Raw genomic sequence first — 24,610 nt, 5'->3', positions numbered from 1 at the left:
CTAAGTTTTCTACTTGAAGCTATATTGATTATTGAGTCTCGATCTCGACAGGCTCTTTCATGAATTGCTAGTAACATCAAAGCCATCAAAATCTACCATAGTACATGCCAGCTGTGCAAAAATTTTATCGATTGAATCATTCATTCAGTCAGTTGGTTAGAGGACTCAGTGATAATTTGTGAGTATCAATTGTAGGGAGAGCTCTTGCATGTCAATAAACCCTAACCCTGAAAAGTATCATCCCAGCTGCAAGGCACCAAAGTCTATCTTATCGCAGCTAATTTTCCGCGAAAATAAACCACAGCCAATGACTCCATCACTTAACCACAGATTGAGCGGTAATCAATAATTTCGTTCAAAGCTGGAAAACCATAAAATGTGCCATGTGCTTTCTCTTTCAATATCGCAATGTATTGACTCGACAGGGCAGCTCAGTTAGCCCCCTACTGTTCAAACACGGTAGGCTGACAGCGCGTCGCGTCTTTCTCCAAGATTCGAGATCTTCCGTACATCGAACATTCGCATCAATTGCACCACCTCCACTGGTTGAGGATGTGGTTGAAGTGCCAGTCGGTGGCGCTGGTTCGATTACGCTGACGTGAGTACCTGCATCTCCTTTGGGGCTTGTCGGTTTTAACATACAATTAAAGGATACTACGGCCATTGACGGATAATGCGCAAGCAAACCCAAAGGTGATCTTGTATTTGCCTCGGGGTCCCATTTTTCAAAATGAATCAGTGGTCGGCGTCAAAGATCATAGGACTCTAGATTACTCGTCCCATGATGATGATCATGACACCATGATCTCAAGCAGTCTGTTAAGAGGTAGTCTCTCCACGCCGCAAGAACTGATGGCTGCAATCACGGGGGCGAATGTCGTCACGGTCAACTACCGGCTAGGATATACAGATACAAACACAAAGTTATCAAATTCAGATAATGGCCGGATTCGCCCATTCTACAGATACCCTACTCCAGTTCACGACACGCTTGCTGGACTGGATTGGGTCTTACAGACTCTTCGTCCTGGGCTGTTATTTGTCTTTGGATCAAATATTGGAGGGTCCCTAGCTACTATGCTTTCATTAACAGAATCCCAACATATACACGTCGTTGCAGCTCATGAGCCCGTCTGTGACTGGACTGGTCTTGACGACTATTGTACCATTGATCCCCAGATATTTACTGGATCTGGCCACACTATTGGCGGGAATAAACTGGTGATAGTCGCAGAGGGTGATGAAATGCAAAAATCCTCTGCACAACCGACCCAGACAAAGCAACCATCAAAGCACAGAAGAAAAGCTGCACCATCTGATCTCGTACCTCTACTCAATACGAGAAGGTATCTATTTGATTCCCCTTCCAAATACTTTGATCCCTTTGCCTCACCCATGCTTTTCCTACGCTCTGCTGGTAAAGATGTTCCAAAGGTCATACCCGAATATTTTACGGGAACGGAGTACCCAATCCCTTTGTTAAAGACGCCAATTGATGAAGAAGAGTTGATTGACTTGTGGGATATTCATATACATACAGAGGATGAGCCAAGAGTTAGTGAAAATGAGAACGCGACGCCGGTGGAAGTTGAGGAGCGACCATCACGGCGTCGCAAAGCTCTCTCGCGATGGCCTCCGTACGGCCTGGATACTGGCAATGACGGTGGTGGTAGGGGATTCACCAAATCCACGCGGCTTCAAATTAATTTGCCTTGGATGAAATTCTTCGCGCGACTGGGATCTAATAAAGATGTTCCTATGCCTTTTCAAAGTCTAGAGTCAGTCACCAATTCAAATGAAAATGATGGTCCTTCGCCGAAACACAGAACTTCAAGAAGATCAGCAACTGAGAACAATTCTGTTTTGGCGACCCAAGCTAAAGATATGGTGTCTGTTATGCGTCGTGCATGTTTCTGGGGAGAAGACGCTGGGAATGGCGAGGAGAGAGTGACATTGCGTAACGTGACTCGTACCACAACGGCCGATCATAACGAGCAACTTCAACTCACGGACCCAAATTATCTGGAGACTGTCCACGAAAGTGCAAACTGGTTTAAAGAGATGATGTATAAATCTCGATATCCCTAGTCGTCAATCGGTATCTTATCGCATCCCCACTTCTCCGCATTCTGACATTCTCCGCACCTTGCATCTGAACCTACACAACCTATTGCGTCTCTCTACACGATCTCAATGCAATTAATCCAACATGGGTGGTGGTAGTAACTGGCCATCACCACGGCAACTCAAGATCAGCCCAACAACTGACAAAAACACCTACTCCGGCAACCCCATCATCCCAGGCTGGTACGCCGACCCCGACGGCCACATCTTCGAAAACCAATACTGGATCTTCCCCTCTCTATCCCTCGACTACGGCCAACAAACGTACTTTGACTGCTTCTCTTCCCCGGACTTGATTCAATGGACCAAACACGAACGCATCCTCGACTTTGCAGATATCCCCTGGTCCACGAATCGAGCCGCCTGGGCGCCGACAGCCGCATACAAAAACGGTGATTATTACATGTATTTCTCTGCCGGTGACGGGGCGGGGATTGGAGTCGCGAAGTCGACGACTGGGCAGCCGCAGGGACCGTATAAGGATGTACTAGGTAAACCGTTAATTGCGGATGTCTTGTTTGGTGGACAACCGATTGATCCCGCCGTCTTTATCGATGATGATGGACGTGCATATCTTCTCTGGGGTGGTTGGTCGCATGGTCTTGGGGCGGAGTTGAATGATGACATGATCTCATTCAAATCTGAGGTTGTTGAACTCACGCCGCCGAATTATGTCGAAGCGCCGTACATGATCAAACGAGAGGGGGTGTATTACTATATGTACAGCGTAGGAGGGTAAATTTTTTTTCCTTTCTCTGGTTTTCCCAATGAACTAATGATATATCAAGATGGGGCGACAACTCCTACGGCGTCGAATACGTAACATCCACAACCTCCCCACTGGGCCCATTCACGAAAACACCCTCTCACATTCTTTCCCCCGACCATGAAGTTGCGCAGGGTACCGGTAGTAATGGTGTACTGCACATTCCGGGTACGGATGAATGGTACATTGTGTATCATCGTCGACCACTTGGTGATTATGCTGCTAATCATCGATATGTTTGTATTGATCGGATGGAGTTTGATGATCATGGCAATGGCAAGGCGGTGATAAAGCCGGTTGAGATTACGACCGAGGGTGTGATGGCTCATCCTTTGCAAGAGTCGTGTTGAGCATACTGTATCTATGTTATGTTGATGACTGATGGACAGACCCAACTGAACATGTTATATGATTGGAATATAGATAAAATTGCGTACGAAGAGCATGATTTATATACACCAAGAGACAATAATATACACCCGAAAAGTGCCGCGATCGTTTATCTTAATACATCGTATACACATTGCATACGCAAAACGAAAGTATGATACCTAGGTAAGCCACGAAGTTCTCTTCTCAAACGTCGCAGAGACAGCCGGATCATCACGATCCAACGGCGCTTCACCATCATTACACCCCGGTCGCACAACTTGTAATTTCAACTCGGGGTCTTTGGAGAATACCTTCAAACCAACGATACAGACTGCATTCCATGGGTCGATGCTTCCATCTCCTCCGCCTCCTCCGGCTCTAGGTGGAGGTCCTGGAAAGGATGCAGATGAATGCGTAGGGGAGTTTTCGGGTGGCATGTCGAGGTCAGAATCAAATTCAAAGTCTTGTAGTAATTCCATTGTCTCTTGGTAGCGAGCAGCATTTGATTTGGGGAAGCTTGTTTTGAGATTTGGGCGGGGAGGTCGGCTTGATACGCGGGCTTTTCTCGTTGTTGGCGCGGATTGTAGTTCGTTCTCATGATGTGTCCAATTAGGCTGGTAAAGATCTTCATGTCCGTTTCGAATCTCGGGAATAAAATCCTCTTCTGCGTCGTCCGCGGACTCAGCGTGCAAGGCTCTCTCCTCTTCCAAAGCTTCCCGTAGTCGTTCACGTCTCATCATCCTCTCTCTTCTTGCTCGTATCTTCTTCTCTCGAATATGCTGTTGCTGTAATTTCTTCATGATCTGCTCACGAAGCTTCTGTCGATCAAGAAACCGTTGTCGTTCCTCACGTTCCTCACGTTCTCTTTTTTCAGCTTCTGTTTCTAATGTAAGGCCTTTTGTATGAGCCAGGTCGTATGAAAGACCTATCTGAACCAATTTTTCCCGTCGACGCGATGCAGTAACCCGCACAACCTCTTCAGGACTGGCCACGTTTTTGCGTCGATAAGCCGTAACTTTCACTAACACGCAGTATTTGCCAGCGTCTAGAGTGATATCTGTGTTCACTGATCGAGACATCATGTAGTTGGTGCTGCTGCGAACAATGTAGTCTTCCTCGCCTTCCTTTTGCAATCGAAACTGCAGCGTAAAGTCGTATTCGCCTTCGAGCCCTCTAAAGTACCGGGTATCAAGCTGAGACAGCACAACGACTACTGGGCTGGTACGTGAGATTTCAATCACAAACTTCTCGTGGTGATAGTCTGCTGACCACGGCACGTTCAGACTCATCCATTGCTGGGTAACTGTCCATTCGGGTCCAAAAAGGCGTGTCCGGTCCAAGTGCTGGTACTTCTTGAGAAGGTCGTCGTAGGAGATCCAGAATACCTGAAACGTCAGTATGTAAGTTCTCTTGATGGGAGTGGTTATAACATACTCCATCGTTGCCAAACTTGTGATTAAGTAAATTCATCCACTCTGGAGTCCACTCCTCAGAACCGTCACTCCATGCGCCGCTCCATTCTTTCTTTCCCCAGGGATTTCTACGCAGATTTTTAGTTGAATCTCTCAAACAGTTCCAAAACAGCAAGCACTCACCTCAGGCGAAGTAGCCTTACTCCATTGATTTCCTTTGCCTCCATGATAGAGTACGAGTGTCCTTCAGATATACCTTTTCGCTCTCTCGGTGGTCCACGGTACTTCGGGTCTAACCAATTTGAAAATATACCAGTAGCGCAGCCGAAAAGGAATTGCTTGTTAACATTCATCAACTCTTCCTTCCAGAACTTATCTTTGTCCAGAATATTAGTCGATAAGATCTCTGAAGTTACTCCGCCAGTAAGATCCTCTATTGCTTCTCTATAACAGGCTGGGTTAGCAAACAAAGTGCGTTTTGGCAGCATTGTACAACATACCCGACGAAACCACCCTCAATAGCGGTATAGTCTCCATGGGCTTTGGCGTATGCTTTCTCCAGCAATGGAAGCCATGTCTCATTTTCGTCCGAGCACTGTGCGAAATACAATGCTCGGGAGCCCGTTTGCCACACCTTGCGATATTCCTCCTCTGTATCCTTCCGATTGATATCGTCCCATATCGGTCTTTCTTCGATTGATTCATCGTAATCGGCTGCGCGGAGGTAGAGTTTATCATCAATTATACATTGTTGCCATTCGCCATCTTTTCAGGAGTAATGATTAGCTGGGATTATCGAAGAGCGATGGAACACAAACCTCGATAAAACACAAAGCCGTATACACCAACTTTCTCGTTCTGAGCAACGCATAACCGGTCAATCAACCCTTCTTTATTTCCCAGAGTACACAATGCAGCCATAAGCCAACAGTCCCCGTCGCGCCCCTGGCGCACGTCACCTGCTGTCGGGCCGTTGATATAGAATTGAGGATGCTCGAAGATATCCTAAGTATCGCGAAGAAGAACCAATCAGCTATACATCTCTTGGTGTAATGCCAGATGAACATACCGTCACCCTCTTGACACCTCTGGGTCGCATTTCCATATTCTCCTCAGCCAGGCCATCTAGGCAATTCCTCTTTCCAGTTTTCAGATCGAATTCGATATCGAAATGCGGATCACTATACTTCTGATTGATACGTTCGCATTCTCTGACAATGCGCTCGACAGCTATCTCGCATTCCTTCCTGGCCTGCTCATAGGATCCAACGGCCTCCGAGCTCTGGATGACGCCAGTCGGTTGTTGTGCAGCTTTACTGCGAGCGTAAGGATTGTCGGGCAAGATAGTGAAAATCTTTCCTGGGTACCTGGTATTGAACTGATCCCAGAACTGCTTGATTGTCTCTTGAGGTGCTTGGTTCTGAGTGGTGTTACGGGGAGTTCGGCTGCCTGATCGCGGAGATTGCGAGTATGCCCGGAGCATTTCGACTTCGTCTTCGCGATCCATGTTGAGGAATTCGTATTGGATTTTGGGCTTTCTGTACTTGGTTCGCGGCGACCCAATTGAGTGTGCTAGTATATGGAATTCATATGCGACAGAACTGAACAGAGCGTGTGCGGACGATACGGTAGTCGAATAATAGGAGATGGTGATGGCCGGGACTCAAGAGTAAAGATAGGTCAAGGGATTCGAGTTGAGGTTATAGAAAAGACGAACCTCCCAACTGCACTCCAGCCCGTATTCGCGCCCGTCACCATGTTTCCAAGAGTCTAAAAGGTGAACAGACACAAAATCTCCACCTAGCTGAATGGTGCAGGAACGGGAAGACCAATCTAGCTCCAAATTGGCCAATGTGGGCGATTGAATCTAGAATAGTGAAAATGGAGTGGTTGGATGGAATCAATTTCAAGAACAAAAACACGCGATCAGCTGAACGGGCGCTGGATAAAGCGACACCATTGGTTAGCGTCGGGCCGTTCTCAGCTAGGCTCTCGTGGCCCCTTTCCGCCATTCACCCTCAGTGGATAGCACATTGATATGGTGCGTTCAAAGATTGGGGCTGAAAAATTGCCAACGTTTGACTGGGAGCGTTGGAAACGGAAGGGTAGAAAAAGTTGGAGATCGAAGACATGGGAGTTGCACTGTGCGGGTAACTTCAACTGACGCACGGTTCCTGCCTTGGAGACAGAGACCCTAGTCTGAGTCAGGTGTCGTTGTACACACTCAACGCTTGTTTATAGTTTTGTATCCCGGAACATAGAAGAATAGAGTATTCGATTGTCTTCACTCTTCACTTGCTTTCAGTGCATTGTTTCTGGAGTTTTCATTCAATTATTGTCCCGATGACGTATTGTTTTGATTTAACCCAATCCGTAAGGCTGATTGGCCCCGTGTCGACTCCGACAATTTTCTGCTTGACCACCAGTGTCTTCGACATATATTATGTATAATACATATCTAATCCAGTAGATATATTGCCGGCTCCTTGTCTCTTATTTATTATATAGCCTTAAACAAGTACGTTCTCCATAGTAGAGTCAAGATAAAGAAGCTGTCTCGTGATCCGCGTTAAGCTCACATGATTCTGCCCTATGCCTCTTACGGACTAGCCTATATCCACTATCTCCATCTTCAACGTTCCATGACTTGAACTACAATGAGGAATAGAAGAACTCCTCAAAGTAATACTGTAAATACTATGTATGTATATTAATTACATTTCAGTAAATCCAGTATAGCATACATACATACTACACAGCTGCATTCTTCGAGTTCGTAGTGCATCGACGTAATCGACCAAAGCGGTTTAGTGTTATCCTCGTCATGCGCCCCGCCAGCTTCCGATTACTTCTATAAACACCCTCCAGACCTTCTGTTCTGCTACAACTATGCCGACGCGAAAATCATCCAAACAAGTATAAAGCGCAGCTCCACTGCACACAATACTTGTTTTCATGGCCAGTGAATCGCCGGAAATCACCGCCCGTCAACTCAAGGACCTCCAGAAAGTGAAGTCTCCACACTCGCCCCGGCTGATTCCTGAAACTTGTCATCCTGCTAACTCGATATTGTGTTGTATTTTAACCCAATAGAACCGACGACAACGAGACTAATAATCACTTTGCCAACTAGAAATCGCCCACTACATACCTCCATCTATCCGATCGAGTTAGAGTATAACTACGTATTGGGCACCGGGCTGATTCCAGTCTAGTCAGTTAGTACCGACCCCTCTTCCGTTATCGATAATCACCGATAAAGTAACTCGTCCAGGCAGAGATCCAACCTGTTTGGACCTCCGGACAGTTACTTTTTTTCATTCCACCAGTTGCTCTTCGTGTTTCCATCAACACAGTATTCTCGTTCTCTTCTGAGCTACTCTCCTTCGCTTCGGCTACTGCTCTCCTTCTATGTTTGATCTGGTGGCTATCACGGGCCCGCACAGCTATCAGACCCACCTCCATAGCCATCGTTGCCTGCTTCCATCCATATATTTTGACTGACTGCAACCCACGCTTTCCAGAGCAGCCAGCTGCTGCTCTCGTCATATTGTCAGCATCATGGCTAATAATCAGGAACGCAACAGTAACTTCGATCCCGCTGCAACCCCTCGGCTTCAATACCCGACATTCCCCCCCTTAAGTCGCTCGGTCGAAGAGTGGTTGTCTCAATCACGACCGACCATGTCGACCAACAACCCGCACCACGAACGCCCGTCTAGTGCCCTCAGCGAGAGCTGGGCCACCCTCAGCACTTCGGATATACACTCTGAAGATGGCACTCGATCGGAGCAGACGGATATGGCTTCTCTCATTGACCAAAATGGTCCTGATGATGTAGCCAGCCTCGATGACCGAGAGAGCAGCGGTTACGACGATGACGATGTCAACAACTCTCAAAGTGAGGAAGAGGATGCGGACAACGAGGATGAAGAGAGTGTTATAGAGGATTCGCGAGAGCTTCCACTACCTCTATTTGCTCGTGACCTGCCACCCGTGGAGGATAGCAACCTCACAACCAAACCCTTCATGTCGCACTCATCTGACTCTATCGAATTCTCAGAGCCCGAAGATTGGCCTGAGGTACAACGGGTTCAGCTCAAACACACAATCGATATTCTAAATGATGAGGAGACTGCTGCTCTGAAGGATCAGCTTCCTATGAACCTTGACGACTGTCAGCTAGCCATCACCGTGCAGCAGACCATGACCAAGCAGGGACTGGACCTAGATAAGCCTTTTCGTGTGCTCTATATGGGCAACCCTGAGTTCCGCAACATCATTCTCGACAAGATCGGCGACGTGCTCGTGTCCAGCTCCACCCGCAGTCTGGGAAGCAGCTCAACTGAGTCTTCTAGATATCATGTAGTTCCTACTTCTTTTGGAATCGGGGCTACTCCGAATTATGCAGAGCTTCTCCCTATTCATGTGCAGCTAGTCGTCGATGAATGCATCGGTGCCGTCTCGGAATCCCACCGAACGCCTAGTGGCACCGATATTACGCTCAACTTTAAGAACCGTCCATCTTGTTCGTCCGTCTGGACTGGATCGGAGCATCAGATCCTCTCAGATACCGAGTGGTCTATTCCGGATCTATCTATCTTCCTTGTTTCAGATCGTGATGGTGAAGCTAGCATGCGTGCGAGGCACCTTGCTCAGAACTTCATGAAAATACACGGCATTCCCGTATTAATCATATCGGAGGAACCTCTCTGGAGGAAGCCCGGCCAGCACCTCTTCCCCTTCGATCATCAGAGCCTACACCTCTGCCTGGAATCTCGTCGTTCTCTCACCGGAGAGACTGTTGTTGTGGAACGCTATCCGATTGATGTGAAGACTTTCGAGTCAATAACCCCTAGTCAACTAAATCGGCATCTCGCATCACTCTCAGAGTTGCGTCCTCGAAAGGTGTCTACGAGCTCTACTACGTCGCTACCACAAAAACCAGTCGAGCCAAATCTGTTCTATGATGCTGAGAAGTATCCTTCATCGAGCATTTTCTCCGCTTGTAACGGGCGTGCTCATGAGCTTGCACCTTTCCTGCGCGTATTAATGCTATCGATTGTCCTCGCAACGTCGTTATCCCTAGGATATAGTGCTCTCCGTGCCGTAGCTACCTTTATCGTATCAATCATTGGAGGAGCGGCCGTATCTTCCTCGGCCGCAAGTGTCGTTCCAACCACGATTACCACAACAACAACGATATTTCCGGCTGCCAACACAGCTGGACTGGCTTCACTCGCGTTAAAATCCCGTTCTACTGATTTGAGTGAGAGGTTCGAAACGCTATCCGTTGGTCCTGTAAGCGACTTCTCTGATATCTCGAAACTGCTCAAGGATCAACCCAGCCAGAATGATGCAATCCAGTTTCAGGTTATTGGAGATTGTCATGTTATCATCAAACAACCCGCCGCAGCAAAGAACCATAGATTTGATATCAGAGTGACACGGGGCAATATCTCGTTACCTTACGAACTAGCGAAGCTCTTTGATGGCGTTTACACTCTTCGACTGAATCGTGAGGATGCATATGGACTTGTCAATGTTACTGTATCATCGCGATCCAAGCAACCACGAGAGGAGACTCTTGAGGTCGACTTTGGTACACCGTGGTTGAAGATTGAGAACTGGAAACGAGCAGCACAAGCAGTATCATCACAAATCAAAAAGGATTTCGACAGTGCTCAGACGGGTCTCTCAGATATCTATACTCGTCTGTCCACAGACGTTCAGTTGTGGGTGGATGACGCGGTAAAGAAATCACACAGTATACGAAAGGAAGCAGAGTCTCTTCGTTACGACAGTGGACAGCTCAAGGCCAACCTGCACAAGATCATGGAACAGTCGAAGGAATTAAGTGATTTAGTCACGCGTGGCGCCTCGCGTCAGATCGATGCAGCTTCCGCGGCCTTGGAGAAGGTTCATAAGCATAGCGTCGCTATGAACAAAGTAGCACACGACGTCTTTGACGAAACTTGTAACTTTCTGGGCACCCGACTGAAAGATTTGGAGGGTCTTCAGACCCAGCTACAAGAAGCTATTCCGACAGGTATCTTGTCGCGAGCTCAAAAGTCTGCGAAGAAACTCACAGCAGAGAAGTTGTGGCCTCCACGTCGACCATGAGACTATACACGAGAACGAGAAGATGATTGAGAGATCAATGATCTATGACTGATAAGGCGAAATTTGGTTGGTTTGGTTTTTTTTCTCTTTAATTGCTTTTGCTTCTGCTTCTGCTTCTGTGGGTCAGTTAATGGTTTAGTTATGGGTTATGGGATCGATGGCAAGCGCATGGGATTGGGAAGGGTTATTGTATTCTTTTTTTCCGATATCAGAGTGCAGAGACATTATATCAGGTGTTTATTCATTACTCTCTTCTCTTGACTATATAGTTTATCGATTATACGCTCGCAGATTGTGCTTGTGTATCGCTCGTAAACAGGACAGATAGAGTATTAGAGCAGATGAGCATTCAGATTAGGTACCCTTTCAGCCTTGTCGGTAAAGGAGACTGAAGCCATTGATGATTGGCTTCCACACTGGGTTACTCATGTGGGGCTTAGCACTTGATGCAGGAGGAGATATTCTCCTTTCAGGCTCAGACTGGCCATCTAACTTACTCGCTTATATTTTCTATTTACTTAGGTTGTATATTCCTATATTTACATACTACTCCTTTTTTTAATCTTTAAGGTCCGTACGTTATCTTTCTTCGACCTTTCCCCAAGACAGTTGACTAGGCAAATACTGAGACGGCGCGGGGCGACCAATGACCCAGCCAACCTCACCTACATGGCATGTGATGCCAGATGGCACCCAGGTCTCGACAATAGATCGAGTTTGCAAAGGTACCACTTCTAGACATTCACAAACTCTCTACTAACCTTCAAATCACAGAAGTACAAGCGCCAGCCCTCTATCCCCCCACAGACGAGACATTTTACTCACCTCAAGACCGTACCAAACCCAATTTGCAGTATCTGAAGCAACATTTCTATCGAGAGGGCCGTCTTACAGAGTCACAAGCATTATGGATCATTCAAACGGGCTCCGAGTTGTTGCGGACAGAGCCCAATTTACTCGAAATGGATGCTCCTATCACTGTATGCGGCGATATCCATGGCCAGTACTACGACTTGATGAAGTTATTCGAGGTTGGGGGTGACCCAGCAGAGACAAAGTATCTCTTCTTAGGTGACTATGTCGATCGAGGCTACTTTAGTATTGAGGTTAGTAGCAACTTCTCAAATTCGCGACTCATCAGTCTGATGAGCTAGTTGCTAACAGAAACTGCACAAAGTGCGTGCTCTACTTGTGGTGTCTCAAGATATGGTATCCCAACACATTCTGGCTCCTACGAGGCAATCACGAATGTCGACACCTGACAGAATATTTCACATTCAAAATGGAATGTATACACAAATACTCGGAACGAGTATACGACGCCTGCATGGACTCATTCTGTGCGCTGCCGTTAGCCGCTGTTCTCAATAAACAGTTCTTTTGTGTCCATGGAGGGCTCAGCCCAGAGTTATATACTCTCCAGGATATTCAAGCTATTGATCGATTTAGGGAACCCCCTAGTCATGGCTTAATGTGTGATCTTCTATGGGCCGACCCCCTGGAGAATTTCGGTCAGGAGAAAACAGGCGAATACTTTGTAAATAATCATATCCGAGGCTGCTCATACTCCTTCTCCTATTCCGCAGCATGCAACTTCTTGGAAAAGAATAACCTCTTTTCTATTATCCGTGCGCACGAAGCTCAGGAATCTGGATATCGAATGTATCGCAAAGGCCGCACAACCGGATTTCCCAGCCTTATGACCCTCTTCAGCGCCCCTAACTATGTGGACGAATACAATAACAAAGCCGCTGTGCTCAAATATGAAAACAATGTTATGAATATTCGCCAGTTTAATTGCTCACCACACCCTTTCTGGTTGCACAACTTTATGAACGTGTTTGCATGGTCCCTCCCTTTTGTCGGGGAAAAGATTACAGACATGCTGATCGCAATCTTGAATGTCTGCTCAAAGGAAGAGCTCGAAGAAGGAACGAATGCTGGAACTCCTCCGTCAGTCTCGCCGGGTGTACCTGCTCTGCCGCCTCCTCCTATCATTGAACAGGACGAACAAACTGAACTCAGACTACGGACCCTCAAGGAGAAGATCTTGGCTATCGGTCGTTTGTCTCGAGTCTATCACGTATTACGCGAGGAAGCAGAGGGGATCACTGAGCTCAAGAATGCAGCTGGCGGACGACTTCCTGCCGGGACGCTGATGCTGGGTGCTGAGGGAATCAGGCAGGCTATACACGAATTCGAGGATGTTCGAAAGATTGATTTGCGGAATGAAAGATTCCCACCGTCACAGGAGGAAGTCGCACGTACTAGAGAAGAAGATCGGAGGGCAGCTCTTGAAAGGGCACTGCAAGAGGCGGAAAACGATGCTGGTTTAGATATCGTTGCTCGAAATATCAGCATGTGACTATGATATTTCCTGAGCTTTGGAGGCTGTTTTCTCCCTTCTCACTGATTTTGTTACGCTTGGTATCTTTCGGACGTCTTAGAGAAGCTGTTAGTTTTCCAAACTCATGACTGACGATTTTCCTTTCGTTTTCTACCTATCTTCTATATTACTCTAAGCTATCTGCCCTCGCTTCATTCGGGGACAAATTAAGCTACATCAGACTCAGTATGCAGAGAAATTACATCTATTTGGCACTTTCAGTGATTCTCAAGAGACTTCCAAGGTTAGGCAGATACCCTTTTATTGAAATCTTCCACGGCCTCCCTACACATCTTCTCCACATCCACATTGGCAATAATACCATATCTCACATTGATTTCCCGCTCAATAATCTCAAAATCCTTGCCAACCCCATCAGCGCGCCACTCATAGCAATCACCTATAAACCGACTACTTTGCACAAGCCACTGGCACCGTTCACGACGAACGGCGTCAAAGGTCTCAAAGACGGCGCGGATATCCGAGACGGTTTGGACTTTGTCTGAGGCGAGCAGAGAGGCGAGGATTGCGCTACTTTCAATGCAAAAGCCGGCGCCGGAACCGTGGTGAGGGGATGTTGCGTGTGCTGCGTCGCCGATGATGCAGACTCGTCCTTTGCAGAAAGTAGGGACTGGGTTGTTGCCCAGGTCGAAAATTGCCCACTGTTTTGTTCTCGGTCAGGATATTATAAAGGGGTAAGATAGTGGTCAACGTACAATGTCCAGGTCAGGCTTGGTAAGTTTCAAAAGTTTCTGAATGTATGGCGCCCAGCCTTCAAAATCTCGTAGGAGATCATCCTGATGAGCTGGCTTGGTCAGTCGAGATGGATCTTCCCAGTTGGCAGAAGTGGTACGGAACGCGACTAGATTCAATGTCTCGCCCTTGTCAACTGGGAATGTCAAAATATGTCCATTCGGCCCCATCTAATCATGTCAATGTCTACCAGACTGGTCATGGAGATGAGAGCATACATGCATAAACGAATTCTCTGCCACCTCGCTTCCAATGGCTGCAACTGCATCTCTCGTCGAAATCAGTCCGCGATAGGCATACTTATGCGTATAACTAGGCCAAGCCGAGGGACTATCTTCACCAAACAAACAGCGTCGCACAGCAGACTTGATACCATCGCAACCAATAACTGCATCTGTTTCGGCGGATGTACCGTCGGTAAAATGCATGACTAGCTTTCCCTCATCGTTCGCAGGTTCCGTGATACCACATAACCGTTTCCCGAAATGAGCGATTCCCTTGGGGAGAAGGTGGACCATTTCATCTAGGAAACGCGCCCGATGCACAGCGGTTTGCCCTAGACTGTTGTGGATTGTGAAAGCAATATCTGGCTGTTCATCGGCTTTCAACTCACTTCCATCGCTTTTGGTCTTGTTGTATCCATCCACGTAGTTGAACCAGACTTTCTGTTTGGATGACCACTTGTTTCGCGTACATACTTCCTCAAAGGCTTCATAGACACCGTCATGGCAGATTTTCATGGCCTGAACGGCATTAGGGCTGAACGAGACCCCAGCGCCAATCTCACCAAAGGCATGTGCTGCTTCGTAGACTGTTACATTAAGGCCGCGATGGTGTAGGGCAATGGCCAGAGTGGTGCCAGAAATGCCGGCTCCGATGATGGCGATCTCAAAGTTCTTGCTCATTTCGTTGCTAACCATTTTGAGACTTTGAGCAACTTACTTTTCTCTCTACCCTTGTTCTGTGGTATTGATCTGTAGAGTCAACGAGGGACATTCGATGTCCTTATATGTCCCAAACTCTCCCATGTTGTCCCCTCAACCGTGGTCGGCGCACCGACGTCATGTACAGGAAATTTCTCCAGTATTAGTGAAGGTATAGAGGTCAGCATACCCAAATAAAGCTCAAAAGGCGGGGGAGCAGTCGGAGAGTGCACTGATTGGAGGCACACCGCATACAGCAGTTAGGGTTACGGCTACAGCACCCCTACCCACCCGCTTTCAGCATCCACCGGGTGGATTAATCGGCATCAATAACCCTACAATCTGCAGGTTTTGTGGAAGTGTGTCTGAAGCTTCCAAGGTTATGGTCAGTCTATCCTGCTGCCGAGTTTCCGAATGATCGTCCGTTCTCAGGGTCTTTACACGAATTCATTGTATAAGATGTCGAGAAAAGATTTGTAATTCGCACCTGTTAAATTCGAAACAGTCACTCAGCATTCTTAGATCGATCCATCGGACATTGGGATTTGACATGGGTCATCTGAACTTCGAAATATGCTATCTAAGTGCTCATGCATGTCGTATGGCTTGGTAATTTGGATATTGATATAAAGATGACTTCGATGGCAGGCAAGTTTCATTGATCAAAATATAGGTGATCTGAGCCAGTATTCAATCACACCAGTTGCAATTTTGACGTTAAGGCCGTACAAATTATATATCTATGATAAGACATGGATTTCCTATTATGAGTTCACATCCCTTCACACAAGAGAATGAGAAGAGTAAGTAAAAAAGGGGGAGAATCCGCTACCTGTTACGAGTTTTACAGGTAATATTATTTATTGATACACATATCAAACGTTTTGACCACTGAGATCCAGGTTTATAATACATAGACGTATTTAAGCATACAAGCGGCAAAAAATGCGGGCGGTGTCCATGCGGCGGGGGAAAACAACCAAAACAACCAAACTCCTTTTCACAAAAAATTTCCTTAACGACAACTTCCATCACATATCCTATCTTATTCTTGTTATTCAACCAGAACAAGGATACCACTCTTTTTTTATCGTTCATATAATAGACCAATACACGAATTACTTACAAAACAACAAAATGGCTGACACCACCGAGACCAAACCCGACCCCACCACCACCACCTCGACGGAGGAAACCACACCTGCTCCTGCCGTCGAAAAGACCGAGGGAGAAGAGAAGTCGGTTACTGAGAAGGCTACCGATGCTTCCGTTAACGCTGCCTCCAAGACTACTGATAGTGTTTTCTCCATGTTCGGTGGCGGCCCCAAAAAGGAGAAGAAGGAAGAGGCCGACGATGTCGATGAGCCATCTGGATCATCAAAGGCTCAAAAGGCCGAAGGCGAGGAGGTAAGCAAGATATTCCTACGAGCTCGATACGGCTCTGTCATTTATGTTTCCGTCCACGGCATGCCCTGAAGATTTAGGGCTGAGTGCGGGGTATCGTTTTTAATTTTTCTTGATATGGCCGTCTAACATTCTGCTGTGTAGGAAGAGGAGGTTGAATCTCCCGAAGTCCACTTCGAGCCCGTCATTCACCTCACCGAAAAAGTCGAGACCAAGACAAACGAAGAGTTGGAGGAACAAGTCTTTAAGATGCGTGCAAAGCTTTTCAAGTTCGACCGCGAGTCTCGTGAGTGGAAGGAACGTGGTACCGGCGATGTTCGACTTTTGAAGCACAAGGAGAACCATAAGACTCGCTTGGTCATGCGCCGAGATAAGACGCTGAAGGTCTGCGCAAACCACTACAGTATGTTTCGCCCTCAAGCCAGTTTTTTATTCGTGACAGCGCTGACTAGTTGTTTTAGTTGTCCCCGATATGAAATTGTCTCCCAACGTTGGCAGTGATCGTAGCTGGGTTTGGAACGCCGCTGCTGATGTCAGTGAGGGTGAGCCCGAGGCTCAGACCCTTGCTATCCGTTTTGCCAACAGCGAGAGTAAGTTAAACTCGTATTGCATTCAAGATGCGGAACTAACACTTGATTACAGATGCCAATCTCTTTAAGGATGCCTTCATCAAGGCTCAGCAAGAGAACGAGAAGCTGTTCTCTGCAGAGGCTTAAATTACAATCAGCAATTTGGCCATCGATAATACGCAGTCGACACTCGAATATTTCTGATATTCTCTGTCCTTTGTCTGCGCCCCAACCCCCGAATTCCCCTATCTTCCCAAACACACTCGCGATTGACTTTTCTTCACCCTCCCCGATTATCGATTCACCTTCCTTTCCCTCCCCTTTTCTTGTTTACGTTATACACACCAATGCTTCGGTGCGAATGAATGATACCGTGGACGACACTAATGATGGTGACGATGACATAGGATATAACCGACGGCAAGGGATCTTGACTGTTGGTGGCATCGTGATGGCTGTGGTAGAATAGGTTAGAGCATCAAGCTTCAGGATATCATGATATACACAACAAACACGCAGAAACGCAATGCACAATGCACATATTCTTGCTTAGATTGCTTGAGCAGTGTAATTGAATAGTAAAACCTTGAATCTCTATATTTCTACCTGCAGTGCCTGAGCTATCAAATTTAAGAAACAAACTGAGGGGAAAGCCAGGCGCTGATTGGAGGCATCCAACCCCACCAAACGATTCTCAAGCTAAGCTATTTTTGACCTGGGTCGGCTTCATCTCCATCTCCGACATCTTGCGCGCGTCTGTCACAAAACAGATTCATCTTTGATTCACTCACTCTCTCAATCTGCTCTGTATTGCTTTTTGCATGGAGAGCATTAACAAATTCCTTCTTGAATTTCCTTTCCTACTGTGGTCCCTGTGAAAATTCAGTGGAACCAGCAGCATTAAAGCACATTTATTCTTCTCTCCACGAAGCTGCAAATTGCAATAGCTTGACATCTTTCCCGCAATCCACACTTGAGCAACTGCTCTGACTGCTTTCCAAGATGCCTGATGTAAGTGATTCTATTTGATCATGAAAGGCTTAAGCTTCAATAAGCTGCATATACATCTGCGCACCCCAATAGCCTATGGTCCTTGCTGTCATACAGGGTCCGGGCCAGCACTTTATTTGACTCACATTGGTAACTCTTCATATACCATGAGACTTGTCCTATCAGTTGATTTTACTCTTTATCATGTGTCCCTGGATCTTTCTTTATGTCCATTTCACTTTCAACATGCCTGAAGCTAATTCCTCGTTCAACACATGCAGGTCAAGCGTACAGTCAAGCTCGTGACGGAACAGAGCGTTATGTATGTCCTCAGGGATTCCTTTCATACTCGTCGCCGTTTTCTCCTCTATCAAACACGCCTCCCTCCTATCGAAAAAGCTAATTCGATCGAATAATACAGCCAGGGTCGAGATTCCGGTGTGGAAGGATTCCCTCTCCGATCATGGTCCATTGAGATTTATCTCTTGGGTGAACATGGCGAGGAACTACCTGCGACCTTATTTGACAAAGTGATCTACCGTCTCCATCCCAGTTTTGGTGACCGCGCAAATCAGAGTGCGACTTTATCTTTCTTTCTTCTTTGTCCCAGGCTAACGCTCTGGCAAAAGCTGTCAAAAATCCCCCATTTCGTATCCAGGAAGAAGGATGGGGTGAATTCGATATGCAGATTGGTCTATACGCCGATAAGGAGCATACGATAAACCACGATCTCAACTTTCAGCAGTCTCGATACGAGTCGAAGCACACAATCGTATGTTTTGAAATAGACAGAGGACAGAGAACGTTTCTTTCTGACGAGGTTAGACTTTCAAACATCCCAAGGCAGCTTTGCTTGAGAAATTACGCGAATCCGGTCCCGTACCTGGTGATGAGAATGGCGTCAAGGGGAAGCGCGGCGCAACTGGCGAGGAGAGCGTGAAGAAAAAGAAGAAGACTGAAAAGACTGTTCGTTTCGAGCATCTAATCTATACGACTGATTCATTTACTAACTGCTGGTGTACAGGTCGACATGGACAAACTCGCAGACGGGCTTCAGAAACTTGGGGAAGACGATCTCTTGCAAGTTGTCCAGATGGTCCACGACAACAAAGCGCTGAACTCGTATATAGTCAACGATGTCGAGCGTACGTCTCTTCTCAATATTTTTTCTTATCCTTATATAAATGTGTTAAACTAACAGTATACTTTGACAACAACAGAGGGCGAATTCCAAGTGGATCTGTACACATTGCCAGATGCCCTCATCAAAATGCTCTGGGACTTTGTGCAGCAGCGTGGTGTTGTCTAGAAAACCTAGATTTCAACATCTTGTCTCGTCTCTTTACTTGCTAAAGACTAGACAATACGAACGAATGGCTTAATCTTCAATTTTCTTTGCTTTCCTATTTGCTTATTCCAGGTGTTGCATGTGTCTCTCAGTATCTCTCCCATTCCTTTTCCCCAAAAACATTCCCACTCCGAATACTTTATTCCCTCTCCAGATAATGGATGCAACGGTTTTAGCGCAATGAGATCAATGGATGAACTTTTTTCTTTTCTTTACATTTGCTCTTTTCTCAAAGACAGTTTGACTCCACTCGATTCATGAGGTGGCCTGTATGTGTATAAAATTCGCGTAATTAGCTAGTAAGTGCAGTTTCTTTCCGAAGCTATTGATAGATATAGAGAAAGGTAGAGGGCAATGATACTTTTGGCATGTAGCATGACTACTAGAATTACATATAAACCTATCGTACATTGAGCAACAAGAACACCAAACCATCAATATGTATGCATTCCTTGTTTTAAGCCCCAAGCAACCAAATCCAAGGAAAAGAAAAAGAAAAGATGGGATATCTCAACAAGTCAAAAGGGCATGACAGGGTCCAGCAAGGATTAAAAAGGTTAATGGTAAAATGGAATATAGCGCAAAAGAAATGAAAAGATGCAATAGTGAGATTGACAGGCCAGCTGTAATCTGTCAACAAAAAGGGGTCGTATTTTCGAGATGAACTGGCATCAACTGCGATTTTATATGGCGTGATATGGTATTAGAGGGTTCGTGAGGGCATTTTGGTTACGTCTTGGTAATAAACAGGAATGAAGTTTGAACAGTTTAAAAAATCCGGTTCCTGTGGAATCGCTCATTAGTCTTCTGTCTTGTGTATGTTAACAGAAGGAGGTAACGTACTGTTTGAATAAATCTTCAATGCTATTCGCGCTGATCTCGCCTCCACGGGGAATCTGTCGCGGAATATCGACCAGCGTGCAAATGACATCACCGGCCTTGTAAGCTAGTAAAGCCGGGGCTTCAATATGGCTCATTTCAGCAATTTCATGGTGAAGTTTAACGAAGCGCGTAGTGCTCTGTTTGCGCGCGACAACTTCAATGGCGTCTTCGACCTGGCTACTGACGGATGACTATATTCATTCTTAGGACATATCCCTATCATAAAGATTGAGAGACACATACCTCAGGATCATAAATGCAGACCACAACCACAGTATCCGATGCGACTCGCTCAATGGCATTCAAATACCCCTCCGCATCCACCGTATCAACCCTCCCATAAACCCGCTTCGAGGGACTAGGTCTCCGCTGACTCCGTTCCTGCAATTCCTGAAGCCGCGATTCACGCCAGCGACGCATAAACTCCTCATCCTCGTCACTCGGGGGACTACTCGACGCCGTTTGAATAGGTTGTTGTTGTTGTTGCGAGGTAATATTATTGCTCACTCCGAACAATCTCGAATGCGACTCTAGACCCGCGGCACTAAGCAGTGTCCTGCGAAAGGACTTTTTCCGTGCCCGCTCAAATGATTGCGCATCTGCAATGACACCCTTGGGCCCGGTGTTGGCTTCAAACACCGTCGTGGGGACGGTATACGTAGCTGTTCGAGAGACCATTGCGTCGTTATCTCTCTTTACGTGATCGCCGTAGTCGGAATCGGCGTCTGATAGTTCGTAGTGATCGTCTGCTACTGCGGAGTGGTTGTGTTCTTCGGCGGGGGAAGAATCGTTGTCAGACTGATCACGGTCTTCGGGGTGAGTGCGGGATGAATCTCTATTAGCCTGGATAAGGCGATCGAATTCGTCTTGTGCAGAGGACATATTGAAAGAGGGAAAAAGAAGGGAGAAGATCAACGAGGACGGGGGCAAGCCTTTTTGTAAGAGTGACTAGTGTGTATGAACTGATGATTGGGGTGGGAAAAGGATGAGAACGAGTTTACTCCGTGATTCGGGAGAGTCACAGTCACGAGTTACGGGTCAGCCAACGAATTGCGGGATGCCCTGCGGTTGGATGAACCGACTTTACGTTCCTTTTTTCTTCACAATTGACAAATGAGGTTCATACGTTTAGACTTTTTTAGAAAGTTTTCCTCTTTCTTTTTCTTTTCTTTTTTCTCAATTGGTTACATCAAGAATAATCAGCCTTGAAGATACGTACTTTGACAAGGATCCGAAACGTGGCTATGAGTTTGCGGATCAGCTTGACTCTGCCCTCCAGGGATCCCTGGTTTAAGATGGATTGTTTCAGAATCATCCTAAACAAGACCATAAATAACATGTTTTCCACTTTCAGTCAATCCTCAGGTTCCTCATTAACCCAGCTCAACAGACTTGAGCCACGTGAGTTAGCATCAAACAAGGCCCAGGAAATTAGTGCGTATCAAATCATCGAAAAGACAGATACGTTCGCCACGCTAGCCTGAATCAATGAATATAGAGTTTATCTGAGTCAAAGGCAGAGTCGATCGGCGGAATTCAAGGTCAAACCCCGGCTTGAGCTACGAATAAGATACTTGGGCTAGTCGATCATATATTACGGTGAACTCGATGTGTTCAGAGTTATGTAGCGAGAGCGTACTTGGTTATGAGATTAGGAATGAAGACCGTCTCTGCATGTGATTACTTTCCAATCGATTAATCACTTCATAGTGGAACTACGTAAAACGTAGATGTGAAATTTTCCGCATCGAATCTCTCGATATACTCCTCCGTAAGGAGTAGCTATAGATCAGATAAATATAAGACTATCTACGTGGCAGCATGAAAACAACACGTGCTGCATCGATTGTTTCATTTATGCGACTTGCTTTGACTATTGTCAGCATAAGCCTTAAGGCCCAATTTCGTCACGAGAAGCTTCGGATGGAGAGTTGGCGCTTTATTAATGGGAATCATTGGATCGTAAGTATAATGCGAAGAGGCCAATGATATGGGGGATTGCATGATGTATTCTAGGGATGAGAAACAACAGAAAAAGAAAAGAAAATTCCGTTCCTGTACTGTGCGCGGAGTACGGAGTGTATTCTCTAAATGAGAACGTAGAAGTACGTAGTCAAACTGGCTGGTCGTAAGGCTATTTTGGCGCGTTTCAGGCCTGCAGATCTCACACAAGGATTCTGATTGCACAATCTGATTCGCTGTCATCACCCCCACGCTAGAAGACGCGAAGAACATTTGAAAGCTTCTAGCCTCGGTTAGAACACATGGCTCTGCTGCGTCCATGGTTCATGCTGCGTTCTGGAAATTCCATGCAGCGCCATCTCGGCTGAGTCCGGAGTATGAGAAATGGATTGTATTGCTTTGTTGTCGCGATAATTATACTTTCAATGTTATTGCTAAGCCTCGTGGATGTCCTGCTTTCTCAATATTTCATGCCAAATCCATGCCGCCTCCATCCTTGAGTATATCTTTATTTGCCTTAATGAGAAATTCAGAAGATCCTTTTTTCTGAGTAGTTACAAGAGACCATTCATCAACATCGGCATGTCTCTGTTGAATCTATAATGTTTCATTCAACCTTAGCTGTTCCCGAATGACGTGTATTCGACCTAGCCTTATGGGAGCTATATATCCAAATCCATGTATGTTTCTGAAGATGTTGCAGGTGGAGTTTATCAGCTCACGAGGCATGCAAAGGCTTATATGGATTCTCATACTCACAACCTCCAACATCAGCAGTGACGTACCACTCACACTCATCCTACAGTTTCAAGTTCGAAACACGTCAGGAGAAACTGAAGCTCTCCGTCGCAGACACAACATCAATTATCCAAATTTAATCCAACCATGAAACAAATCATCTCCTATAGATAGTAAACTCCAGCACCAAAAACCCCACATAAGCCGCAAGCAACCCAACACCAGCCACTCTCCCAAGTCCCAACCCGACAATCAACAAAAGCACCGCCGAAGAAACCCAAGCAACCCCCAACTCAAACATGGCCACTCTATTCCCACCATCAATCTTATTTGAAGACATATCAGCGGTGATGGCAACAACGCCAAGACACAAAGTAAGTAAAAAGATATTACTCCCCGCCGTACTTGCGACCATAATAGATCCATGACCGCGCGTCCCACTAAGTACCGCGATCAATTTCTCGGGTAGTGTAGTCGCGAAGGAGAGAATGGTAATACCGACGAGTGTGCCAGAGAGGTTTAGTGAGTCGGCGATTGAGCTGGCGCTGTGCGAGAGGATGTAGCCTGATAAAGACAGTGAGATGAGTCCGATTAGGAGGTGAGTGATGTGGTAGGTGAGAGATCGGGGGCGTTTTGGCCTTGTGGTTGGTTCTTGGACTATTTCATGGGCTGCACTGTTGCTGGTAGGAGAGAGAAGAGGTGAGATTTCTGATGGTATGGTGGCGTCGCCGATGCCACTGTCGCTATCACTCTCGCTCTCATCATTACTGTCCGGCGCCAAAACACTGATGCCACGATATATAGCATATGCAATGGATACAATATACACCCCAAACACCACAATCAAAACAACCCCCGTAACCCATGTCAAAAGATGAAAATAGATGACTCCAACCACACCAGTCGTAATGGCAAATAACAACGCCGTGTATATCTTGGCCGCAGCATCGAATCTCGAGACTTCTATTACCGGTCCAGAATGGAACAGCAGTCCAAGCGAAAATGCGCCGAGGATGTTGGAAATGCTTGATCCTATTATGTTGCCGAGTGCTAGGGGAGAGCGATGTTGTAGAATTGCGGCGATGACTACCGCGAGCTTTCGTTCTGAGTTAGTATATTCAGACACACATAAAGATTGGTGCATGAGCTTAGGGGAATAGCGTACCTCCTCATATTCGGCGCCAATCGTTAATAGAGCAATTAGTGTTTGGGAAATACCCAACCGACGACCGACAATGACAGTGTGGTCAATGAACTTGTCGGCGCCGTAGTCGAGGATGAATACGCCGCAGATAAATGTAGCGATGTTGAACCATAGTGTATCCCAATTCATTCTGCTCTGTCTGGTGTATATGTTTATATCTGAGGAGTGAAGAAGGTACAGATGATGTCAGGTAGACTCTGGGGTAAAAGCTTACTCGAGTCATTTGATTCGTTACTTCTTGCTCCACCCACATTCTTCTAGGGAGCTGATATTTCTCTTACGGGGAAGCAATTATGTGGAAAACTCGATAGCATTTAGTCCGTCGCTGCGACGGACTATGAACTAACTGAATAAACATATAAAACACACGAGAATATGTATAAACGACACAGACAAATTTCGTGCTATGGGATGAATGTATGACATGATATCTAGAAACTTTGCAAGGCAATGAATGGTGCAGACACACCAAAAACAAAAACCAAATTGGTATCAGTATCAGTGACTGTGATCGATCATGGTAATGCGAGGAATAAAAAACTCAGCAAGAGAAATGATGGAAACAGAAAAACCATAAATAGAAACAGATGAGGTATCTGATATTTCGAAATACAAACGCCGTTTAGGATCCCATGAACCCAGCAGGTTGAGGAG

At 46.2% G+C, this 24,610-nt stretch overlaps 10 protein-coding genes across 10 annotated transcripts; 6 read left to right on the top strand and 4 right to left on the bottom strand.

The window, feature by feature from the left end:
* Positions 1 to 383: 383 nt before the first annotated feature.
* On the top strand, positions 384 to 2,088 carry TSTA_092850 (uncharacterized protein; the record flags this gene model as incomplete). The annotated part of the gene is made up of 2 exons (XM_002478957.1): positions 384 to 598; positions 651 to 2,088. 2 exons carry the CDS (start codon positions 384 to 386, stop codon positions 2,086 to 2,088), a joined length of 1,653 nt encoding a protein of 550 aa, XP_002479002.1.
* A 121-nt stretch (positions 2,089 to 2,209) lies between these two features.
* Positions 2,210 to 3,240, top strand: TSTA_092840 (xylosidase/arabinosidase, putative; the record flags this gene model as incomplete). The annotated part of the gene is made up of 2 exons (XM_002478956.1): positions 2,210 to 2,859; positions 2,913 to 3,240. The coding sequence occupies 2 exons, from the start codon at positions 2,210 to 2,212 to the stop codon at positions 3,238 to 3,240; spliced, it is 978 nt and encodes a 325-aa protein (XP_002479001.1).
* Positions 3,241 to 3,441: 201 nt separating this feature from the next.
* TSTA_092830 (calpain-like protein) lies at positions 3,442 to 6,181 on the bottom strand (the record flags this gene model as incomplete). The annotated part of the gene is made up of 6 exons (XM_002478955.1): positions 3,442 to 4,647; positions 4,697 to 4,802; positions 4,858 to 5,118; positions 5,175 to 5,439; positions 5,493 to 5,679; positions 5,744 to 6,181. 6 exons carry the CDS (start codon positions 6,179 to 6,181, stop codon positions 3,442 to 3,444), a joined length of 2,463 nt encoding a protein of 820 aa, XP_002479000.1.
* A 2,054-nt stretch (positions 6,182 to 8,235) lies between these two features.
* On the top strand, positions 8,236 to 10,797 carry TSTA_092820 (uncharacterized protein; the record flags this gene model as incomplete). The annotated part of the gene is made up of 1 exon (XM_002478954.1): positions 8,236 to 10,797. The coding sequence occupies one exon, from the start codon at positions 8,236 to 8,238 to the stop codon at positions 10,795 to 10,797; it is 2,562 nt and encodes an 853-aa protein (XP_002478999.1).
* A 646-nt stretch (positions 10,798 to 11,443) lies between these two features.
* Positions 11,444 to 13,188, top strand: TSTA_092810 (protein phosphatase-1, putative; the record flags this gene model as incomplete). Its single annotated transcript, XM_002478953.1, has 3 exons — positions 11,444 to 11,522; positions 11,572 to 11,903; positions 11,975 to 13,188. The coding sequence occupies 3 exons, from the start codon at positions 11,444 to 11,446 to the stop codon at positions 13,160 to 13,162; spliced, it is 1,599 nt and encodes a 532-aa protein (XP_002478998.1). The 3' UTR covers positions 13,163 to 13,188.
* A 240-nt stretch (positions 13,189 to 13,428) lies between these two features.
* On the bottom strand, positions 13,429 to 14,856 carry TSTA_092800 (salicylate hydroxylase, putative; the record flags this gene model as incomplete). Its single annotated transcript, XM_002478952.1, has 3 exons — positions 13,429 to 13,845; positions 13,900 to 14,106; positions 14,155 to 14,856. The coding sequence occupies 3 exons, from the start codon at positions 14,854 to 14,856 to the stop codon at positions 13,429 to 13,431; spliced, it is 1,326 nt and encodes a 441-aa protein (XP_002478997.1).
* A 1,140-nt stretch (positions 14,857 to 15,996) lies between these two features.
* TSTA_092790 (Ran-specific GTPase-activating protein 1, putative) lies at positions 15,997 to 16,979 on the top strand (the record flags this gene model as incomplete). The annotated part of the gene is made up of 4 exons (XM_002478951.1): positions 15,997 to 16,266; positions 16,408 to 16,666; positions 16,725 to 16,853; positions 16,906 to 16,979. The coding sequence occupies 4 exons, from the start codon at positions 15,997 to 15,999 to the stop codon at positions 16,977 to 16,979; spliced, it is 732 nt and encodes a 243-aa protein (XP_002478996.1).
* A 1,118-nt stretch (positions 16,980 to 18,097) lies between these two features.
* On the top strand, positions 18,098 to 19,131 carry TSTA_092780 (transcription initiation factor subunit (TAF30), putative; the record flags this gene model as incomplete). The annotated part of the gene is made up of 6 exons (XM_002478950.1): positions 18,098 to 18,144; positions 18,244 to 18,398; positions 18,452 to 18,594; positions 18,648 to 18,788; positions 18,847 to 18,967; positions 19,043 to 19,131. The coding sequence occupies 6 exons, from the start codon at positions 18,098 to 18,100 to the stop codon at positions 19,129 to 19,131; spliced, it is 696 nt and encodes a 231-aa protein (XP_002478995.1).
* An 860-nt stretch (positions 19,132 to 19,991) lies between these two features.
* On the bottom strand, positions 19,992 to 20,934 carry TSTA_092770 (phosducin, putative; the record flags this gene model as incomplete). The annotated part of the gene is made up of 2 exons (XM_002478949.1): positions 19,992 to 20,243; positions 20,296 to 20,934. 2 exons carry the CDS (start codon positions 20,932 to 20,934, stop codon positions 19,992 to 19,994), a joined length of 891 nt encoding a protein of 296 aa, XP_002478994.1.
* Positions 20,935 to 22,909: 1,975 nt separating this feature from the next.
* Positions 22,910 to 24,085, bottom strand: TSTA_092760 (uncharacterized protein; the record flags this gene model as incomplete). Its single annotated transcript, XM_002478948.1, has 2 exons — positions 22,910 to 23,848; positions 23,918 to 24,085. 2 exons carry the CDS (start codon positions 24,083 to 24,085, stop codon positions 22,910 to 22,912), a joined length of 1,107 nt encoding a protein of 368 aa, XP_002478993.1.
* Positions 24,086 to 24,610: the final 525 nt, after the last annotated feature.

The sequence above is a fragment of the Talaromyces stipitatus genome, genomic scaffold (genome assembly GCF_000003125.1).
Source record: "Talaromyces stipitatus ATCC 10500 scf_1105507295527 genomic scaffold, whole genome shotgun sequence".
Taxonomy (NCBI): Eukaryota; Fungi; Ascomycota; class Eurotiomycetes; order Eurotiales; family Trichocomaceae; genus Talaromyces; species Talaromyces stipitatus.
The sequence above is the reverse complement of the archived record's forward strand: the minus strand, read 5'-3'. Positions and strand labels throughout refer to the sequence as shown.